Genomic DNA, 19155 nt, shown 5'->3' on the forward strand with positions numbered 1-19155 from the left:
TGATGTTGTTTCCTAAGTGTATTTATTCCTGGGAATTTACTTTACTTTGAATTAAGATGTCCATAACTACTTTGGATGTCCTGCTAGAGGCTATATTTATTAATTTCCAAGCACATCTTCCGATGGCAAGATAGTAGCTGAATGGTCTCATGGCCCTAGGACCATCTTGGTTAGAAGTCATGATTTTGCCACCAGAAGATCTGCTTGGAGTTGGAGATCTACAGTCAGTTCACTGTCTTTTCATACTACGTGCACATTTGTCCTAGTGTCGTTTCATAACACCACTAATTAAATGTTACATCTTTGTCAGCTCCTTTTGGCCACATCTGTGGGCCATTTCCCTTTGCCATACATGACACACACAGGTAGTACACACACACACACAAGTCAGATAGGACAATGGAGGTCCTGTGTTCGAGGGAGCCACATCTCGAGCACATTAACGAACCAGCCATACTTATCTGTTATCGAAAAGAGTAGGGTCCTTCCTGGATTAAATAAATCTGTTCAGATTCACATGTACAAACCAGGTGAGTAGCACCATGAGTCGGTTTAACATGAATGCAATACAAACAAGGTTTATTTATTCCCCTTTCCAATGATACTTTAATAGTTTATTATGAAAGGTTGAGCATGGGTTGTGATTAGGTAACGTACCAACATATGATTTACATTGTAGAAGGTATATAGTACGCTCTACTAGTGTACAACTTATGAATGTAGAATCATTTTAAAGTGTTGTAAACAATTGATAAGGTAGTAATAGAAATATAGGTTAATTTTCTGATTCAGAACTTTATACATCACAGATATACAAGTCATGTAGACGGTATATAGTTCAATGGGACATTAGGGATGGGCAGATATTAGTCACTTTGCTACAGGCTTCCCGACCTACTTGCTTCATATGTTTGTAATGAATTTACATATCAAAGGAGGCTAATTGACATGATTTATCTGAGTGTCCTTTTATCGGCCTTTCAACTCTCTAAAAAGGGATGAAAGAAAGTGAAAAGTTGTAGTGTCCTGTGTGAACAAAGTACGATACTCGTTAAGGAGGTAAGGACTCTCAGCACACTTTTCAAGGTAAATAAAAACAAACACATAGTGTTCAATTATAGTAGTTTATTTCATGCACTGTTGCCCAGCTTGACACATGCCTCACACAGAACAACGTCCATTGGTTACAATGCCCTCCTGCCTAGAGCACACCCCACGGCTGTAGGACAGGCACCACCTAGCCCTTACCTCCCCTAGTCATCCACTGGATGTACAGTCATTTTTGTGTCCTCCCAACCACTTACAACGTTTAAACTATGAGTAAGGCGATCATTTCATAGTTTGAGCGTTATAATATAGTGGGAGAGTGCAGGGCACCATCAGCGATGGCTGCAGCACGTTTGAAGTGCGTTTCGGTGTGGCTTTCATGGATTATTCTGCTGTCAGTTTTGGAGGCGGCAGTTGGACTGCGCGTTGCCGAGGTGCACTGGGACTTGGGCGATGATTTTGGTAAGTGTTACTAAGTCTATTCTATATCTGTACATACATTAACGCCGTTAAAGTGATCATCCTATAATGAATGTGCCACATTTTCGTAACCTACTGAAATCAACATTGACAATACAACACCGTGCTATACTTGAACCATTACAGTATATGGATCCAACAACTAAGCGATCCCAGCAGGAAATATATATCATTTGGATCACGAATTTTCTTTGACTTGCAAATTCACAAAGAAACGGTGCGTTTCTTTTTCAAACGTTTTGGTTGTATTTGTAGTTTATTTGTACAATGGTTTTCCCGAGTATTTTGATTATAAGCGTTCGTTGTAAAATACACGTACACGTGCATTTGGTACTATATAATAGTACATGTAACGTTTCTAGAATACTCCTAAGACCTTACTCACTCTGTACAAAGCTTAGACCACGGGTTATTTCGAGAAATACTGTGATATGTTTATACTTTTCAGCTCAACACAAAATTTTGTCTGGCTTCGCAGTTTTGTCGTGAATCTTGTCGGCATGCTTCAATCTCATGGTCTAATATTGATTCCATTTGATTGAAATTCATTCGGCGGGAATAATGAGCTTTTCTTTAACATCCTTGTGGTGTCTGCTTTTTGTCTCCATGCACTGGCATTTTCCCACCCCATGTATCTCGATTTAACATTTGCGCGCTCAACACACACGACGATTTGTCTATGTATAAAGTGAGGGCGCGGTCACAGGTCGTGCGATCGTCGTACGATTTGATAGGAATTTCAAGCAGGCCGTGACAGAACCAACCACTGACATGGATCCAAAACAGCATTTTGTGTACCAAGACAGTTGAACTTTGCAGGAGTCATTTTTGCCTTCCAAAATTGCCCGAAGTTAGCGTTGGTACGACGATCGCACGGCCAATGTGACCACGCCCTATGGCACCTGTGTCTTTTTCAGCTGTATGTATTATACAAGGGAAATACCTAATGCTTCATCTCTAAACAGATGTTGGTCGAAGCTATTACTTGTTACGTTTTCCTATCTGTTGTTTTCTCCTATAAGGTTGTCACAGAAACGTGCAGCTTGGAAACATAACGATTTAGCCCCCCACGACATCTGCTTGGAGACTACTTAAAATGTTTTCAACATCATGCGCGTTTTGCCCCATTGGTTGTTAAGAACATACCATTTGCCCAGTTTGAACTGTTCAGTCAGGTGAAAATACCAGGCACTAATCGTTTCTGGCGTGACCCTTTCTCCACACACTTAATTACGCTGTGGAGCCGGTTCCACCGACACAGCAGCACCATAATTACGTTCTAACAGATGTAACCACACAGAAGATAAAACGCTATTTCCCAGTACATGTATTACCACCAAAATATAACCATATGGCCATGCACACTAACAGTACGGTGGTAGTTGGAGCTTTGATGTACAGACCCAAACTGTACTACTATATTTTGATTTGGAATGTCAGGTGTTGCAAAGTCTTTAACCTCTGGCCTTTGGTGTCTGTAAAAGGCGTTGCAGCCTTAGCTTGGAGCTAGGGAGTAACTAGGGTAAGGGATAACCCATTGTTTCCAGCAGGTGTCGGTTTGAAATTAAGGCTGACAGAGAGCTTACTCACGGATTGAGTAATTGCGTTAGAAATGACAGACGCCCATTCGTACTACCCCATTATTGCACATACATGTATCTGTTCGCAGTATACTAGTAGATATTGATTTGATACTTTATTGATTTCACTGATCGTACATCTTTTGCATTATTATGACATGTGCCAGTTCTTTCTTTGTTAATTATGATTTCATTGATCATACATTTTGTATAAGCATAGAGGAGGAGGGCACAGCATAAACCGTTAAGTTTTTTTTCCCTCCTCCTGCACCTGTTTTATATTTTATTCTCTTCTGTATCTATTATCATTTTGTATGTGCAAACTGAATAAACAAACAAACAAACAAAAGATAGATGTGAAAGCCTGTATTATATAGCTCATGGAGAGCAGACGCTATGTACACCTTGACACAACGTAAATGTTCATTGAAGAGAATACGTCAAACGAATACTTTAAACCCCAAGACACAAATCTTGAATCCCCCCTTTCATGAAGTTTGTCCCATAAACGAGATTATACTAGATCTTTCTAAAGGGGCATTCCACTCCAGAAACGGGTATTTCAATTCCTCAGAGAATAAATAGTTATACCTAAATCAAGTTTGTTTGGCTAAATTTACCATAAGTTGAAGTCTTAATACAGGGCAAACTTTGTAGAGAATGAGTTCTTGAATTCCCCCGAGGACCTTTCAATTGTGCACTGGTGGGAAATGAGTAGAACAGGTACCGGTTAATTGGTACTGGTATAATTTTCGTGATACTAGGATGTTTTAGGATTAATTTTTAGTAGGCTTAATATGTGTGCACAAACATCATGAGAATTGTCAGCCAACGCTTTTCAAATATTATTTGTGGGTTATTCTGTAGTAGTTTTCCATGTATAAGTTTTATGTAGTCATTTTAGATAGAAACGCGCCAAAATCTTTGTTGCTCAAGTCTCTCTGGTTTTCAAAGATTTTGTGTACCCTTCTAAATGCCTGATAATCACTCGGCGCTTGTCGTTAGCTTAGTAGCGAGAAATCGTGCCCGACGTCGGTCATACAAGCAGTTTGGGCGTTAACGTTGCCATTTTAATTTGACCTACTTTCACCGTCTTATTCTAAAGTACCCAAATCTCTGTGTCCCAAGATGGGATAGTCTTCAAACTTTTTTTGTATCTCCTTGAATACTGATAGTCACAAAGCTTCGTAAAGCTTATCCTGACTATAGCTCCCGTTAGCGAGAAAGTGTGACGGAAGTCGGCTATGAAAGCAAAATCATATACGGCACAGTACATTATAAGTGGGTCTGTATGGGGGTACCTGGATCTAGAAAGCAGTATTGCCAAAAGGATAGATGTAATTTAGCCAAAAGTCGGGTGAATTTGTATCCCGAAAAATATCATCTATCAGAAAATAACGCTCGCGTCTGGAGTGGAATGCCCCTTAAGCTTACTACCCTCAGCGATACATTGTGCCCGACGTCGGTCATACAAGTAGTTGGCCTACTCTCAACTCTGTCCAAAGTAAAAGTGACCAAAGTGAAAGTTACTAAAGTGACTTTTTTTATATTCACTTTTGGAATAGTCTGGGGTGCGCGATGGTTGAAATATGCTGTATTTGCTCGCAAATGGTCATGTCTAGTCTTAATAATATTTTCCTTTAGCCGCTGATATCCCGGACTTCATCTTACCGAGCGGAGTGAGAGTTCGGTTTAAGAGGAACGTCGCTGCCCCGACAGTCGCACCAACTGAAGCTCCTACAACGATCCCGGGATGCTCCAACAGTTCCAGGTATGTCAAGTAGAGTAGGTCCTTGATTACAAGTTGTGTTGTTGATCGTCTTATTACCTTAGGCTTAGAGGTGGATTTTAAGCTTTCGTCAGGCTGGAGTTTAGAAGGCGGGGGATTATTTTTGCCGTGTTTCATTCCTACATGATCCTTCTTATCATTTTTTATTTTGTAGCAATACTTTGCTTACACCTAAGATGAAAGAACCTTTACAACGCATAGTGTGGTACAATTTGATATAGTGAGAAACTTAAATTAAGCCCCTGTCACATATTCAGTATCTTTCCACCACTTTGCTCCCGACCACTCTACAACCAAGGTGGGTTTTTGGTTCGAAGTAACCTACTTCACCCTCCATTAGCTTCACTTCAATCCTAGATCCCCCGATCGCATTTGATCATGAAGAATATACCTTTCCCGATTTTGATAGTCCAAAATTCACAGTCGGCAGCTAGTGCATTATTAAGCAACCTCATCATCGACTGAAGGTCGGGAGTGCCATGGTAGGAAAGATACGTGTGGCAGGGGCATAACATTCTAAGCGGCTGTCGTTCCCTTCTTTCAAAGGGTCCAGCAGCTAAAGATCGGAGTGAGGCTGAATCTCACTCGCTCCTCCATCGAGGAAGCACGAAGAGTGTTCCTCAACGCCACACGAGTCGGGCGGCTGGGCTCGCTGAGAGTTCAGAATGGATCCGGGTCCTGGGACCAGTGTCCGTACCGCTCTCCCAACAACTTCTCCGGCTCAGAGAATCAGCGGATTCGAGTCGGCGTCCGGCTAAGTCTGGCTACCTCTGCGGTCGGGGAGGCGCAGAGTGTATTCCAGAACGGCGTAGTGGCGGGAAGATTGGGATCACTCAACGTGGTGCCAGGGTCTGGGTACTGGGACCAGTGCGTGAGCCATTCTCTGACGACGCCATCATCTGGGTCGAGCATTCAGCGGATCCGGGTCGGTGTTCATCTGAACATGACTCGCTCAGCTCACGAAGAAGCACGGGAGTTGTTCCTCAACAAGACCAAGGAGGGACGCCTGCGCTCTCTGCGTGTGGTGCCACGATCCGGGTACTGGAACCAATGCGGGAATGTCTCCATCATTCCCGATAAACCAACACAAAGACAGCGTATACAAATGGTGGTGAAGTTGACAATGAACGAAACGGCGATCGACGAGGCACAGAAGTTGTTCTTGAATATGACGGGTGCAGGAAGGCTTGGCTCGCTGACTGTAGTGCCGGGATCAGGGTACTGGGATCAGTGTCCGGCTCGTGTACTCACACCGACTCCCGAACCACTCGGAAGGGTATGTTCCAGAGTTTTAGTTAGATTTTAAGTGGTAGATGCTTTTATCTGTAACAACTACTAGTATATCAAAACAGAATATGCCACTGTGTCAACAGAACCTTTTGTCCTTAACATGTTTCGATGTTGTTGTTTTTTGCTACAACCAGAAAGAAATGATTTCCACGATAGTACATACATAGCTACATACTGAATTCGAATGATATTCCTCTTATTACATGTTGTACGATTCTGCATGGTTGTAGAATGTTGCAGCTTTTTCTTAGTCGTGTAGCATCCTCCGTAAACGATGAACCAACTTTTCCATTATAGGTAAACTTTCAACAAATCATGATTTATGTAAAAGTGAAAAATATTCATTGACAATAACTTATTAACAACCATAAGGGAGAACAGCATACATGTACTAACAAAGGAATTTCGTACATGTAGATGTGTACATTTGCGTTGATTTATAACTCTTACTACCAAGTGCACAAAGTGGTATTTGACAGATTTTTGGAATGTTCTCTGCTGTTTACAGGTTCTGTTCGGCGTCGAGCTCTCTGTGCCGGTGTTTGCCATGAACGCGACCCGCCAGGTGTTCCAAGATCACATGGAGAACAACGGGACGCTGGGAGGTCTGACGGTGGCGTCCGACACGGCGGTGTTTGGTACGCACAACGAACTGGGTGGTATTCATATGCCACCTTGATGGTCATTTGACGTTGCATTTGCGCCACCTTACGTGGTATACTTGAACAGACATTTACAATTGTGAGGGATTCCGAGCCAACTGTTGGTTATACCCCCCTCACATTAGACGAAAATCGATCGGACGACGGGTCTGCGAGCTCTAAATTACGAGGGGGCATGACCCTGACGGGAACGGGGGAACTCTGCCATTTCTTCATCGGCATCAGGGTCATGCCTCCTCGTAATGATGGTCATTTGACGTTGTATTTACGCCACCTTGCGTGATATATTTGAATAACCATTTACACGTGTGAGGGATTCCGAGCCAACTGTTGGTTATGGAAAGTCCATGCAAACTAAGTAGTATGGCACTCATGCTAAGGGATGTCTACCATGGCGGGACTTTCAAATTGTGTATCTTATCTTTTACCACATTGTCCTATAAAAAGTCCGACACTAGGGAATGGAGTTTTATTTTCCAATGGACTCAAGATACCTTTCTCTCACGATGATGATCTAAACGTTGACAGATCGACGGACAAAACTAAGCCACATTGGAAAATTTTCGTTCAAGCAATTTTTCGTGTATCAAAATGTATCCAAATATGATACATTGATGATATCCATTTACAGGTGCCTTCCGGATGTACACCTCATTTATCCTGGAGCAGAGGTATAACAACACGCTGGACGACCTTACGTCATCGGAGTCTAGAACTCTCATTGGTCGCGTGGAATCTGCGGTAAGAACGCCAGTTTTTCTTCAATATACATCCGCCCTTCCCTTCCTTCAGGCACAGGTGATTTATCTACGAAGAGTTTAATCTAGTATCCTTATAAAAAAAATGTAATGGGGTGATATCGGTATGGCATTGTCTTTAATCAGAGATGATTACATTCTACTTGTATCTATACAGGTCAGGCTGGCGCTTACCCGTGTTACCGGAGTTCAGTCAGTTGAGTTCTACGATTTCAGACGAAGGTAAGACGCCCTAATATCTGTCTGTATCTACATAGCCGTTATAACCGCCCTTCGGCGTAACGCACCACCTTGTAGAAGAACTTTTACAAATCAAGTTAACACCGCCAAACTTGGTAAAATGTGCCTGTAAAATGTGCATGTATATTGGTGACGTATACATGTTCAACATGTATTCCTTCTTCCCAAAGTTCCGGAGAGAAGAAACCAGTCAGTATCGTGAGGCTAACCCTCGGTGCCAACTCCGTCACCTCTGCTGAGCAGGCCATCTGTTCGTGTGTGCGCACGGGTGAGATCGGGAGTCTCACCGTGGACTCTGGGCACTGCACCTTCGAGGCCGTCCGTGAGTATTTGTTCATATTATTTTCATATCGTTTATATTTCGGAGTTCAAAGTTGTAGATTGAAGCTTTCCAGATTTGATCCTGTCATGAATATTATCTTATCACTAGGTATCTCACCAAACACTAACCTTGTATCACATTTCTTTACCACATTTACAGTTCACTATTAATGTCGACATGTCTTTGTGTACATCTCCGCGTTTTATATGACTGATTGACGGCGGGGTGACATTCATGGAAGGCTGTCATACCATTTGATTTCAATAAAGTTTCGAGCAGGCTGTGACAGAACCAACCGTTCACAAGGATCTAACACTGCCTTTTCTGTAATAAGCTGAACTCCGTACGACATAGTATCACTATCTTAATAATGCCCTTAGTTTCCTATCGTGCGATGATCATACGACGAATGTGACCTTTGTTTGTTACTTCGTTCATCTAATAGTAACATATATTGTAATCAACATTTTCCATAGAGCCCTGTACTATGTACAAACTTAGATAAATGTACAATTACAGATTTACACACAGTGAATAACTAGCGGTAACATTTCTTTACAATGCTCTCCTAGCACCAACGTGTCGAAACGCGGTGGACCTGGTGTTCCTGGTAGAGTCGTCCGACGCCGTTGGTCAGGACGGCTTCCCCTGGGTCCAGCGCTTCATCACGTCAGTGTTGGGCGCCCTGACGATCGGACCAGACTTCTTCCAGATAGGGGTGTATCAGTTCAGCAATGTCGTCCGTCAGATCGTACCTCTTGGTGCTTTCTCCAAAAGGTACGTGATTTTTTTTTATACATAACGCGATAAACACTATGTAATCCTCCTATTTCTATACCAGTCTACCAATCATCATCCCCAAAAGAAGATGCTGTGAACTTACGTGGTTATAGAGTTAAAGGCAAAGTGCATTCTATACGTCAGTCAAATTGTTGTTGTTTTTTCCGTGTAAGTGGCTGAAAGTAACGATGACTGCTCTGAACATAAACGTGGAAGCCAATGAGCTTTTATCAGAAGCAATGTAGAAGTGTGGAAGGATCCACAAAACTGTCATTTTAGTTTACGATTGATGTTTACAACGTGTTTGTGACCGCAAATTGTCTCCACATTACAGTGCTGACATACAGAGGCAAGTTAGGTCCATGGCTCTGCTCGGAGGCGAACCCCAACTGACATCCAGCATGGTTTACGTCCTACAGCACGGGTTCCGGGTAAACTCAAGACAGGGTACTCCTAAGGTATTTTCCGTTATCAAGTGGTTGGTGTATAGTTCTGTCCTTTGTTTACTCAGATTAGATAGTGGCAAGGTGGTCGTGTGTGACTTGTGGTAAGGGTTATTGACCAAGAGTTCTGAATTCATAGCAAGCCTTTATACCCATTTTCTCACTCGACTCAGGTGAAAATGTGTACCTAACTTCCTTTAACTTTTGGGGTGTCCTTTTCGGAGGTCCCACCACAATTAAGAACCAAGCTTGCTTCTAGATTCGCCCTTCTAAACGTATGATCATATATATGCCGTCTGTGTCGACAGCATTCTTACTCATTCGCTACTCCATTACTGTAGGTTCTTGTGCTTGTGGTGAGCGACAATTCCACCACCAGCGGACTCGACATGGTGGCTCAACATGCTGCTCAGAACGGCGTTGTGGTGTTCGGGGTTGGGGCAGGAGCAGGCCCATTGCGGGGGCAGCTGGAGACATTGGTCGGCTCCACCACCGCCGTCAGCGTCGCTACGAGCTTCACGAGCCTGAAGCAAACAGAAAAGGGCGTCGTCAATAGTCTCTGCAACGGTACAGTGATTTGCTTTGCTAGGTGTTACTACATTCCCCAAACAGAGAGTGCTTTCTACTACATAAAAAGATATATCGATATATTGATTTTATTGATGATTATTATATATGTATAATTATAAGTAAATAAGGCTTTGATATGTTGATTTTCAATATTCGCAAAATAGATACATGTTGTCAACCATATAAAAAGATGTGAAACGCATAAATCCAAACCCGATATGTGGTTAATTCGTCGTTCGATAAGATGAGTGCACTGCGTAAAATTGTAATTCTCCGACAGACGTTTTAGACTGGAAAGTCGTTAGCATATTGACCACACTCACACTACAATCACTGGTTGGAATTCCTTACGTAAAACTGAACACACACTTATTACGTAGGCACTTGAGTCTGTGAAGATAGGTTGAAGAATTATAACTTTTTGTGTTTTACAATACATTTTCATGTTTTCAAAACAGTTGGTCAGTTCCTGTACGGCACGGTTGTCATCAGAAGACGATTCAACGAGACTCTGCGAGATCCAACTTCCCAGGAGTTTCTTAACCTTACTGCACAGGTTAAAGAAGGGGTGAGTAGAGAAACAGAAAGCTCCTTGGTCTGGCGTGGTTGAAGGACATGTCTGGCGTCGACCGACGAAGCAAGCTTAAGGAAGCATGGTGTCAGGCTCAGATGATAATCATTTTTGATATTACGTCCAAATGCCCTACTTTGCATATACTAACATTCGGCTTGTTTAATCTTTTTTACGGGGTAATATATATTGTATTCTCGTTTTCCAGCTGTCTGACATATTTGTCGGAGGAAACTGCTTGCAACGGATTGTCGTAGCAGAATTCCGCGGAGCTGGGTAAGAACGCATTTTCTTATTTTTTCCCCAATTCTAGATGTTAACGTAATCAGATTTCAAATCAAATATCTGTAGTAAAATTGACGGATAAACATTGTGTTATACGTATATTTTGCCATGTTGAAGTTGGAACGTTTCCTTTTCATACATAGCAATGCTATGGAGACCCAAGTGACTTTCCAAGTCGTTTTCGAGAACACGCCGTCCTGCCAGGACAACATCATAATCACATTTAACTCAACTGTGTCCCGAGGAAGGATTGGCACACTTGTAGTAGATCCGGCATCAGCTGTATTGGGTACAGGAGGTAAGTGAAACAAAGATCTCTCCTGAAAATGTTATGTTTTAAAAGTAATTATTAGAATTGAGGTTCACCCAATAGAACAGCTTTGACGTTTAGGAACATTTGTACAGAAAAAAGTTGCGAAGACCTGAAGCAGGTTTTTTCTAGGTGCTTAAGAACTGTCACATGGGAAACAGTTCTGGCCTTGGTACTGAACAACAGTCACACAGTGAAGCAGTTCTTAAATACTCACAAGGTAACATGGTTTTGTCCCAGGTGCCGAAGGACATTCATACAATGAGATGGTTCTCTCCTTGGTTCTGATAAATATGAATACTGTATTGGTTCTGATAAATATGAATACTGTATTGGTTCTGATAAATATTTTCTTTCTGCTGAACAGTATTTACACTGTGAAAAAATTCTATGCTTTGTGCTGAACAACATCTACATAATACAAGAAACTTTTCCTGGCACTGAGCATAAATCACACGGTAAAACTGTTCTGTTCCTGGTGCAACATTCACACAACAATTGCTTTCGATCTACTGAACATCATTTACACAAGGAAACAGTTCTGTCCCTGGTGCTTAACATCATTTACACAATGAAACGGTTCTGTCCTTGGTGCTGAACATCATTTGCACAATGAAACAGTTCTGTCCTTGGTGCTGAACAACATTTACACAATGAAACAGTTCTGTCCTTGGTGCTGAACATCATTTACACAAGGAAGCAGTTCTGTCCTTGGTGCTGAACATCATTTACACAAGGAAGCAGTTCTGTCCTTGGTGCTGAACATCATTTACACAAGGAAGCAGTTCTGTCCTTGGTGCTGACCAACATTTTCACAATGACACAGTTCTGTCCTTGGTGCTGAACAACATTCACACAATGAAACAGTTCTGTCCTTGGTGCTGAACATCATTTACACAAGGAAGCAGTTCTGTCCTTGGTGCTGAACATCATTTACACAATGAAACAGTTCTGTCCTTGGTGCTGAACATCATTTACACAATGAAACAGTTCTGTCCTTGGTACTGAACATCATTTACACAAGGAAGCAGTTCTGTCCTTGGTGCTGAACATCATTTACACAAGGAAGCAGTTCTGTCCTTGGTGCTGAACATCATTTACACAAGGAAGCAGTTCTGTCCTTGGTGCTGAACATCATTCACACAGTGAAGCAGTTCTGTCCTTGGTGCTGAACATCATTTACACAAGAAAGCAGTTCTGTCCTTGGTGCTGAACATCATTTACACAAGGAAGCAGTTCTGTCCTTGGTGCTGAACATCATTCACACAGTGAAACAGTTCTGTCTTTGGTGCTGAACATCATTTACACAAGGAAGCAGTTCTGTCCTTGGTGCTGAACATCATTTACACAAGGAAGCAGTTCTGTCCTTGGTGCTGAACATCATTCACACAGTGAAGCAGTTCTGTCCTTGGTGCTGAACATCATTTACACAAGAAAGCAGTTCTGTCCTTGGTGCTGAACATCATTTACACAAGGAAGCAGTTCTGTCCTTGGTGCTGAACATCATTCACACAGTGAAACAGTTCTGTCCTTGGTGCTGAACATCATTTACACAAGGAAGCAGTTCTGTCCTTGGTGCTGAACATCATTTACACAATGAAACAGTTCTGTCCTTGGTGCTGAACATCATTTACACAAGGAAGCAGTTCTGTCCTTGGTGCTGAACATCATTTACACAAGGAAGCAGTTCTGTCCTTGGTGCTGAACATCATTCACACAGTGAAACAGTTCTGTCCTTGGTGCTGAACATCATTTTCACAATGAAACAGTTCTGTCCTTGGTGCTGAACAACATTCACACAAGGAAACAGTTCTGTCCTTGGTGCTGAACATCATTTACACACACAACATTCACACAATGAACCAGTTCTGCCCTTTGTGCCGAACAACACTTAATTGTCTGTTCCTTAGTCCTTATTCACACAATTAGTGCTGGCGCTAGATAGATACATGGTGGAAAAGAGTTTTAATGGATCCAGGATAGAACCAAGTCAGCCGCGAAATACGTCGTAAAATTGTTTTCAATTAGCACTGGGGGTAATGTATGTAGAAATGGAACAGACAAGATTGAGAGAAAACCTTAAAGCCCGTTTTACTACAGTGATTGACATGAACATTTATTGTTTCAGGAGGTGTGACTGCTTATGTTACTTTCACCATCACAAGTCAGTGCTTCATCCCATCTCTGTTAGACATCTTATCCACTGAGTACCGTCAGTTCAAAATCCAACTAGAGGTGCAGGTAAGGATATGTTCAGAAACGTCATCATTTCTTCTTTGAAGATTCTAAGATCCCCTGTTCCTACTTCTACACATTTCAAACTGTGGTTGATTGCGTGTATGAATACAATGCGAATATGTATTAATTTTAATTCACTTTTTGTTTGTCACGGTACAGCTGCTCAATGTGTTTTCAAACGTGGAAGGTATTCGGTCGGTCCAGGTTCAGGAAATATCATCTGGGTGAGTTGTTTGTACTTTGTACAACGTCCTTATATATGCGCTTTTAGCATAGACAGGCCATTCTTACATTTAGTAAATCGTTGTTGTTCATTCCCTGTACTTTAAATCATTTCTGTCTATTGACTGTGACCTGGTCTATTTTTACAGGCCTTCTGAGTGTTCGATCAGTGTGGTCATTCGGTTGATGTTGAAAGCAACGGATTTTCAGAGGTCACAGCAAGTCTTCTTGCAAACTGTGTCCGGTGGAAGCCTTGGCCTCTTCACAATTGACCAGAGTACAGTCTTCTTCGGCCGCACAGGTAACGTTGGTGACTGCAATTATGGTTATCATTGATTTGATTTGTTTTACTTGAATTTACTAACAACATACTAAACAACTATGTTTGCTGTCCTACCCAGTAGATATTTGGTAAACAATTTGTTAAAGGGAGATGATTTGCATTTACAGTATAATACAAATTGTTATAGTATGGATAACTAAAACTTGTAACACTCTTCTGTATTATTCACGACAACAGAGCCAGTGTGCAGAGCGAAGCTAGACATCGTCTTCGTCTTGGACGGCTCGGACCATGTAGGCCAGGCTAACTTTGACCGTGTCAAGGCTTGGGTCAAGGCTGTCGTCAGCGGCTTCACCATCGGCGTCAACACAACAATGGTGGGTGTGCTGCAGTACAGCTCGCAACCGCGTGTTGAGTTCTCCCTTGGGGCTTTCCGCGATCTGCAGGACCTGCTCCAGGCCATAGACGGCGTCCCGTACATGGCTGGAGGAGCCAACGTCGGCCAGGCGCTGCACACTGTCAGGACTAGCCCCCTCCTACTTGGCAATGGCACTCGTCCGGACGCTCGGAAGGTTGTTATCCTGGTCTCCGGCGGGCCATCGAGTGATGACGTCATACAGCCTGCCCTGCAGCTGCAGCAGACAGGTGCTGTCGTGTATGCTGCAGGTGTCGACAGACATGACGTCAGTGAGCTGGGAAACATCGCCAGCTCGGCACAAACGGCGGCATCTGTCGGCAACTTTGCTGCCTTGGACGATCTAAGGACATCGCTGCTGTCGTCAGTCTGCACAGGTTAAACACGGCAACACTTTTTTTAATTTCACTACATGGTTCCATTATATAGTTCAATCAATACTCCTCTAGCGAGCCTAATTGCTGTATATGTGCTTTATTTGTGATTGTTATTGTATTTGTATTTATCAATTATTTTCAGTCTCTGATGCTGATGTTAGCAATTTTCTCTATGTCCTGTACATTCTTTTGTTGATCAATCTAGAAACAACACGTATTGCCAAAACTTATGAGGAATATGTTATGATGCTGGGATCTAACGTTATGTGATGGCAATATGAATGACCTAGCCAAGGTTTTCACAGAGAACCTTGGACCAAACTTATTCTGACTGAAATTGCTAGTTTGACTAGATGTGCAATCGGTAGTAAAGCCATGCCACGGTGTAGTTAGTGTACACTACTTATCCGCACATGATTGGTTGATACCTTAGCCTGATAAATGAATTCTATGATATTACTTTCTCCCAACATGTACAGCAATGACTCAAATGTTCTATCATTTTCGCAGTGCCTGCTCCTCTGGTGGCCTATGTGTCAGTAGATGTACAGTTCACCGGAGAACTTGGGAACCCGAATTCAGCGGCATATTCCATCTTAGTGACGCAGATTAGAACAGAGGTAAGTATTTTTTATCACCAATTGTCAGACCAAAATATTGAAATAAACGTACGTTTTGTTCTTTACCTCACCTCAACTAACATTTATCTGTTTTTGTTTCTTCCCTAGCTTTTGTTCCTGTTCAGAGATATTGTGGGACTGCAGGGCATTGCTATCACAAGTTTGCAACAAGAGTAAGCACTCAGACATACATCATCATTACACTATAATAGCTGTCCTCAAACAGTTGTTCATGTACTATGTTTTTTTTTATCATGGGGAGTCAGGAAGTCAAATTGAAATTGAAAGCTTACATCAAATTCTTATATTACTCTGTTTTAGACATAGCTGAAATCCAAAGATCACAAATGGTAGCAGTAGCGGGCAAATGAGACCAACTTGCTTATCATTTCCAGTGTATTGTTCTTTGTTTTACGAACGTTCAGTATAGAATGTTGTCACACTGATCATGACAAGCTAACATGGAGAGAGATTTATACTCTCTTATTATTCTTAGGCAGCATAACTTTCTGACTGAGGCGTAAACATGCATGCGCAATTGCTTCTTTGTTTCTCCAGTGTCAGAAACACCACGCGGGTGTACCTGAACTTGATCGTCGCCCCTTACATCTCCATGGCCGTCGAACAGCGCTTTCGGACTGTAGTGAACACTGGCAGGATAGGCACTTTGGTCGTCATTCCGGGTTCACTCTTCGTATTGAGAGAAGGTGAGAAACAACTAAACCGAATTTCATTTAACATCTTTCAGTAAGTAAATGTTGACAAATGTGGAAATGTTTTAGTGTGCAGCGACTAATATATATGCTATTGCCAATACTGTTCATTCGTTGTTTTGAATTTTATTCAACTGCCCTACATTAGACAATACGAATAAATGTACAATTGACAGAGAAGACTTGTGTTGTGGTCATCAAAATTCTATCGACGTAAATCATAAGTGTTGTTAACTTTGATTTTGTTGGTAGAAGTCAGGATCATCTGTCACTCATATGAACTACTCTTTGTATTACAGGAACCACGGCAGCACCGCCAACGACGCCACAAATAAAACCCATAAGATGTCAGAATGCTGTGGACCTGGTGTTTCTGTTGGATTCATCAAACGCTGTCGGTCAGGGCGGATTGCCCTGGATTAAGAACTTCATGACTTCAGTCCTGGAGGCACTGAAAATCGGACAGGACCACTTCCAGATAGGGGTATACCAATTCAGCGACAGTGTCCGCCAATTGATAGCCCTTGGAGCGTACACGAATAGGTAAGAAATAGGTCAACTAAAATAGATCTAGAGACTGTGTAATTACACAAATATAGGAGAATTTGCACACACACACACACACACAAACAAGTTAAATCTGTGCAGATATATAGTTTTATTGCACAACAATTGTACGGGGTACAAAGTACAGATATAAAATACAGACGTAAGATCTATGAGGTATTGTCTGTTTTCTAGTGATGCTGTTTGTGCTGCTTTAGATTGTTCCCAAAATTACTACGCAATACGTAAGGTGAAGATATTGCTGGGTAATGCTCAATCCACTGTGTCTGCGTATGCAATTTATATGCTTTGTCATGACACGTACCCTTACCATTGTTTCTCAGCACGGATATGATACAACTGGTTAATGAGACATCACTAATCGGTGGACAAGCAAGTCTAGAACGTAGTCTGATTTACGTTCTTAGAAACGGATTCAGATTCAACTCAAGACCAGGAAATGTAAAGGTACGTATTTAGTGTTGATAGTTGCGGATAGTACATACAGTGGCTGGTTTCGATATTTTGTATACATGTGATAAAATTTAAGAAAAAGATACAAAGTCTTCTGGTAATCAATGTAAATTGTTACCTGCCAAACAAGTTTTATAATCTTCTCTCAAACGATGTGTGTTTTCTTTTTTAAACGTGCCACATTGCCTCGCATGTAGGTTGTGGTTGTATTGACCAGTGGTCAGCACAACGCGGATTCTGCCGGACTTCTAGCCCAGCAAGCCAGCCAATATGGCGTGGTGACCTTTGTGATCGGAGTTGGCCCAACAGCTCAGCAAGGCCAACTGGAGAGAATCACGGGTTCCAGCGGCGCAGTGACCGTTGTTAACAGTTTTTCAAACCTACCTCAGCTGGACAGAGCTATTGTCAGCAGCCTTTGCAATGGTAACTTGATGTTTCATTGAAGTCTTTTTTCATATGCTTACGTATGTTGTAATAAGTATTTCTGTAAATGCGAATTTTAGTGATGTTTAGGAATGATGCAAGGTTGAGACACAGAGGAAGTTACGTCTATTCCTTGTTTATATTTTCAGTCGGTAGACTTCTGAACGGCAGGTTTGTCATCAGAACACCGTTTAACGGAACATTGAGGAACACCAGTTCTCATTACTTCCAAACTCTCGCAGCACAGGTCCACGAAGGGGTGAGTATGAGCAGTAAATAAAATTAGAGACTTGTTTTAGAGTTAGGAACTTAAAGTAATTTGAATTTAAAGGGAAACTCTGAATTACTATACATAACACTATCAACTTGAATATATATATTTTGTTGTCATACAGATTACTGGAATATTGAATCGTGACTGTGTTCAACGAATAGTTGTAACAGAGTTTCGCGGATCTGGGTGAGTTATAGATAGGTTTAGTCCTATTTATTCTGTACTCTATTGTGTTATAAAAAAACTTTGCAATTACAAAAGCGGCATTACGATTGGAACCGTCTCATTCTATACCCGTTATTTGATTTACAGGATGGGACGTGACACTGAAGTGTCATTCCAAATCCTTGGTGACAACACAACACTCTGTCTCGAGACCCTTGTAGGAAATTTCACCTCCTCAGTGTCCACGGGACGCATTGGGACACTTGTAGTCAATGCGAGCTCAGGGGAACTCGGTTTTGAAGGTAAGGCAATATCTCGTTTGGATTTTTGATGATAACGCCAATCATAGATATCTAATCAGATGTAAAGATCTGTCTCAATTCTTCATGTTTGACGCCTGTTTGTGCAACTTTTGTACTCTTTTCTAACTGTTCGTGTACCAATGCTGCAATGGCGTAAAACACTAAAATGAGTCTATTCTTACATCTGCTTGAAATTGGCAATGACTTTGCAGCTCTCATGTTGTTTTTTTCTACAACGTTTTTTCCACAGAGGGGGTCACGGCGTATGCGTCATTCACCATCACCAGTCAGTGTTTCACAGCTGCCCTCCTGGATCCCACATCACCCGAACATCAGGAGCTCAGAGTCCAGTTGGAGGTCGCAGTAAGTACACGTTTTAGAATGGCCTTAAATTCACATTACGAAAATTTCAGTCTTCTTTGATTTCATACGCTTTGATAGATATTCACATCGACAGTAATACTAGTATTGGCGGATTTATATACGTAGTCTGTTGCTATGGATAATGAGTGAGTACGTTAATACCCTGAATCTGAGTCTGGAATTTGGAATGAAACCGTAAGGCATTTGTGTATTCCATGGAATCAGCCCTGAGTGGGAGGGTTTATACGCTGGACCTTATTAGTATGTTGTGTCGTCAAGAATTTTACAACGTTGACATGCTGTATTTTTCAACACATTGTCATTACCATGCCTTTCAGATAAGCACCATCTTTTCCAATGTACCTGGAATCCAGTCTATCCAGATTCAAGACATATCAAATGGGTATGTGAACTTATTTTCTTCAACCTTAACGATTCACCGTTCACAGGATTGTCTGTTACATTTAGGTTTAAGACAGGGCATGAATTTCATTCACAATTATAGCACTAACGTTACACATTTATATAACACTGCAGTTTTGTGGTCCACTGCTATTAGTTTTGTGTCCTAAAGAAAAAGCTTGATGTCGTGTTCTGTTTTCATTTTAAGGCT

At 41.8% G+C, this 19155-nt stretch overlaps 1 protein-coding gene across 1 annotated transcript; it reads left to right on the forward strand.

Annotated features, from left to right (window-relative positions):
• Nucleotides 1-5072: 5072 nt before the first annotated feature.
• Nucleotides 5073-19016, forward strand: LOC118404151 (collagen alpha-3(VI) chain-like). Its single transcript, XM_035803175.1, has 27 exons — nucleotides 5073-5101; nucleotides 5443-6172; nucleotides 6695-6824; nucleotides 7480-7589; nucleotides 7764-7828; nucleotides 8017-8168; nucleotides 8741-8945; nucleotides 9283-9406; nucleotides 9733-9958; nucleotides 10420-10529; nucleotides 10741-10808; nucleotides 10961-11115; nucleotides 13256-13368; nucleotides 13525-13589; nucleotides 13737-13888; nucleotides 14108-14662; nucleotides 15173-15282; nucleotides 15391-15455; nucleotides 15841-15989; nucleotides 16295-16538; nucleotides 16886-17009; nucleotides 17213-17438; nucleotides 17588-17697; nucleotides 17834-17898; nucleotides 18025-18179; nucleotides 18430-18542; nucleotides 19011-19016. Exons 1-27 carry the CDS (start codon nucleotides 5073-5075, stop codon nucleotides 19014-19016), a joined length of 4356 nt encoding a protein of 1451 aa, XP_035659068.1.
• Nucleotides 19017-19155: the final 139 nt, after the last annotated feature.

Source organism: Branchiostoma floridae, chromosome 2, assembly GCF_000003815.2.
Source record: "Branchiostoma floridae strain S238N-H82 chromosome 2, Bfl_VNyyK, whole genome shotgun sequence".
Taxonomy (NCBI): Eukaryota; Metazoa; Chordata; class Leptocardii; order Amphioxiformes; family Branchiostomatidae; genus Branchiostoma; species Branchiostoma floridae.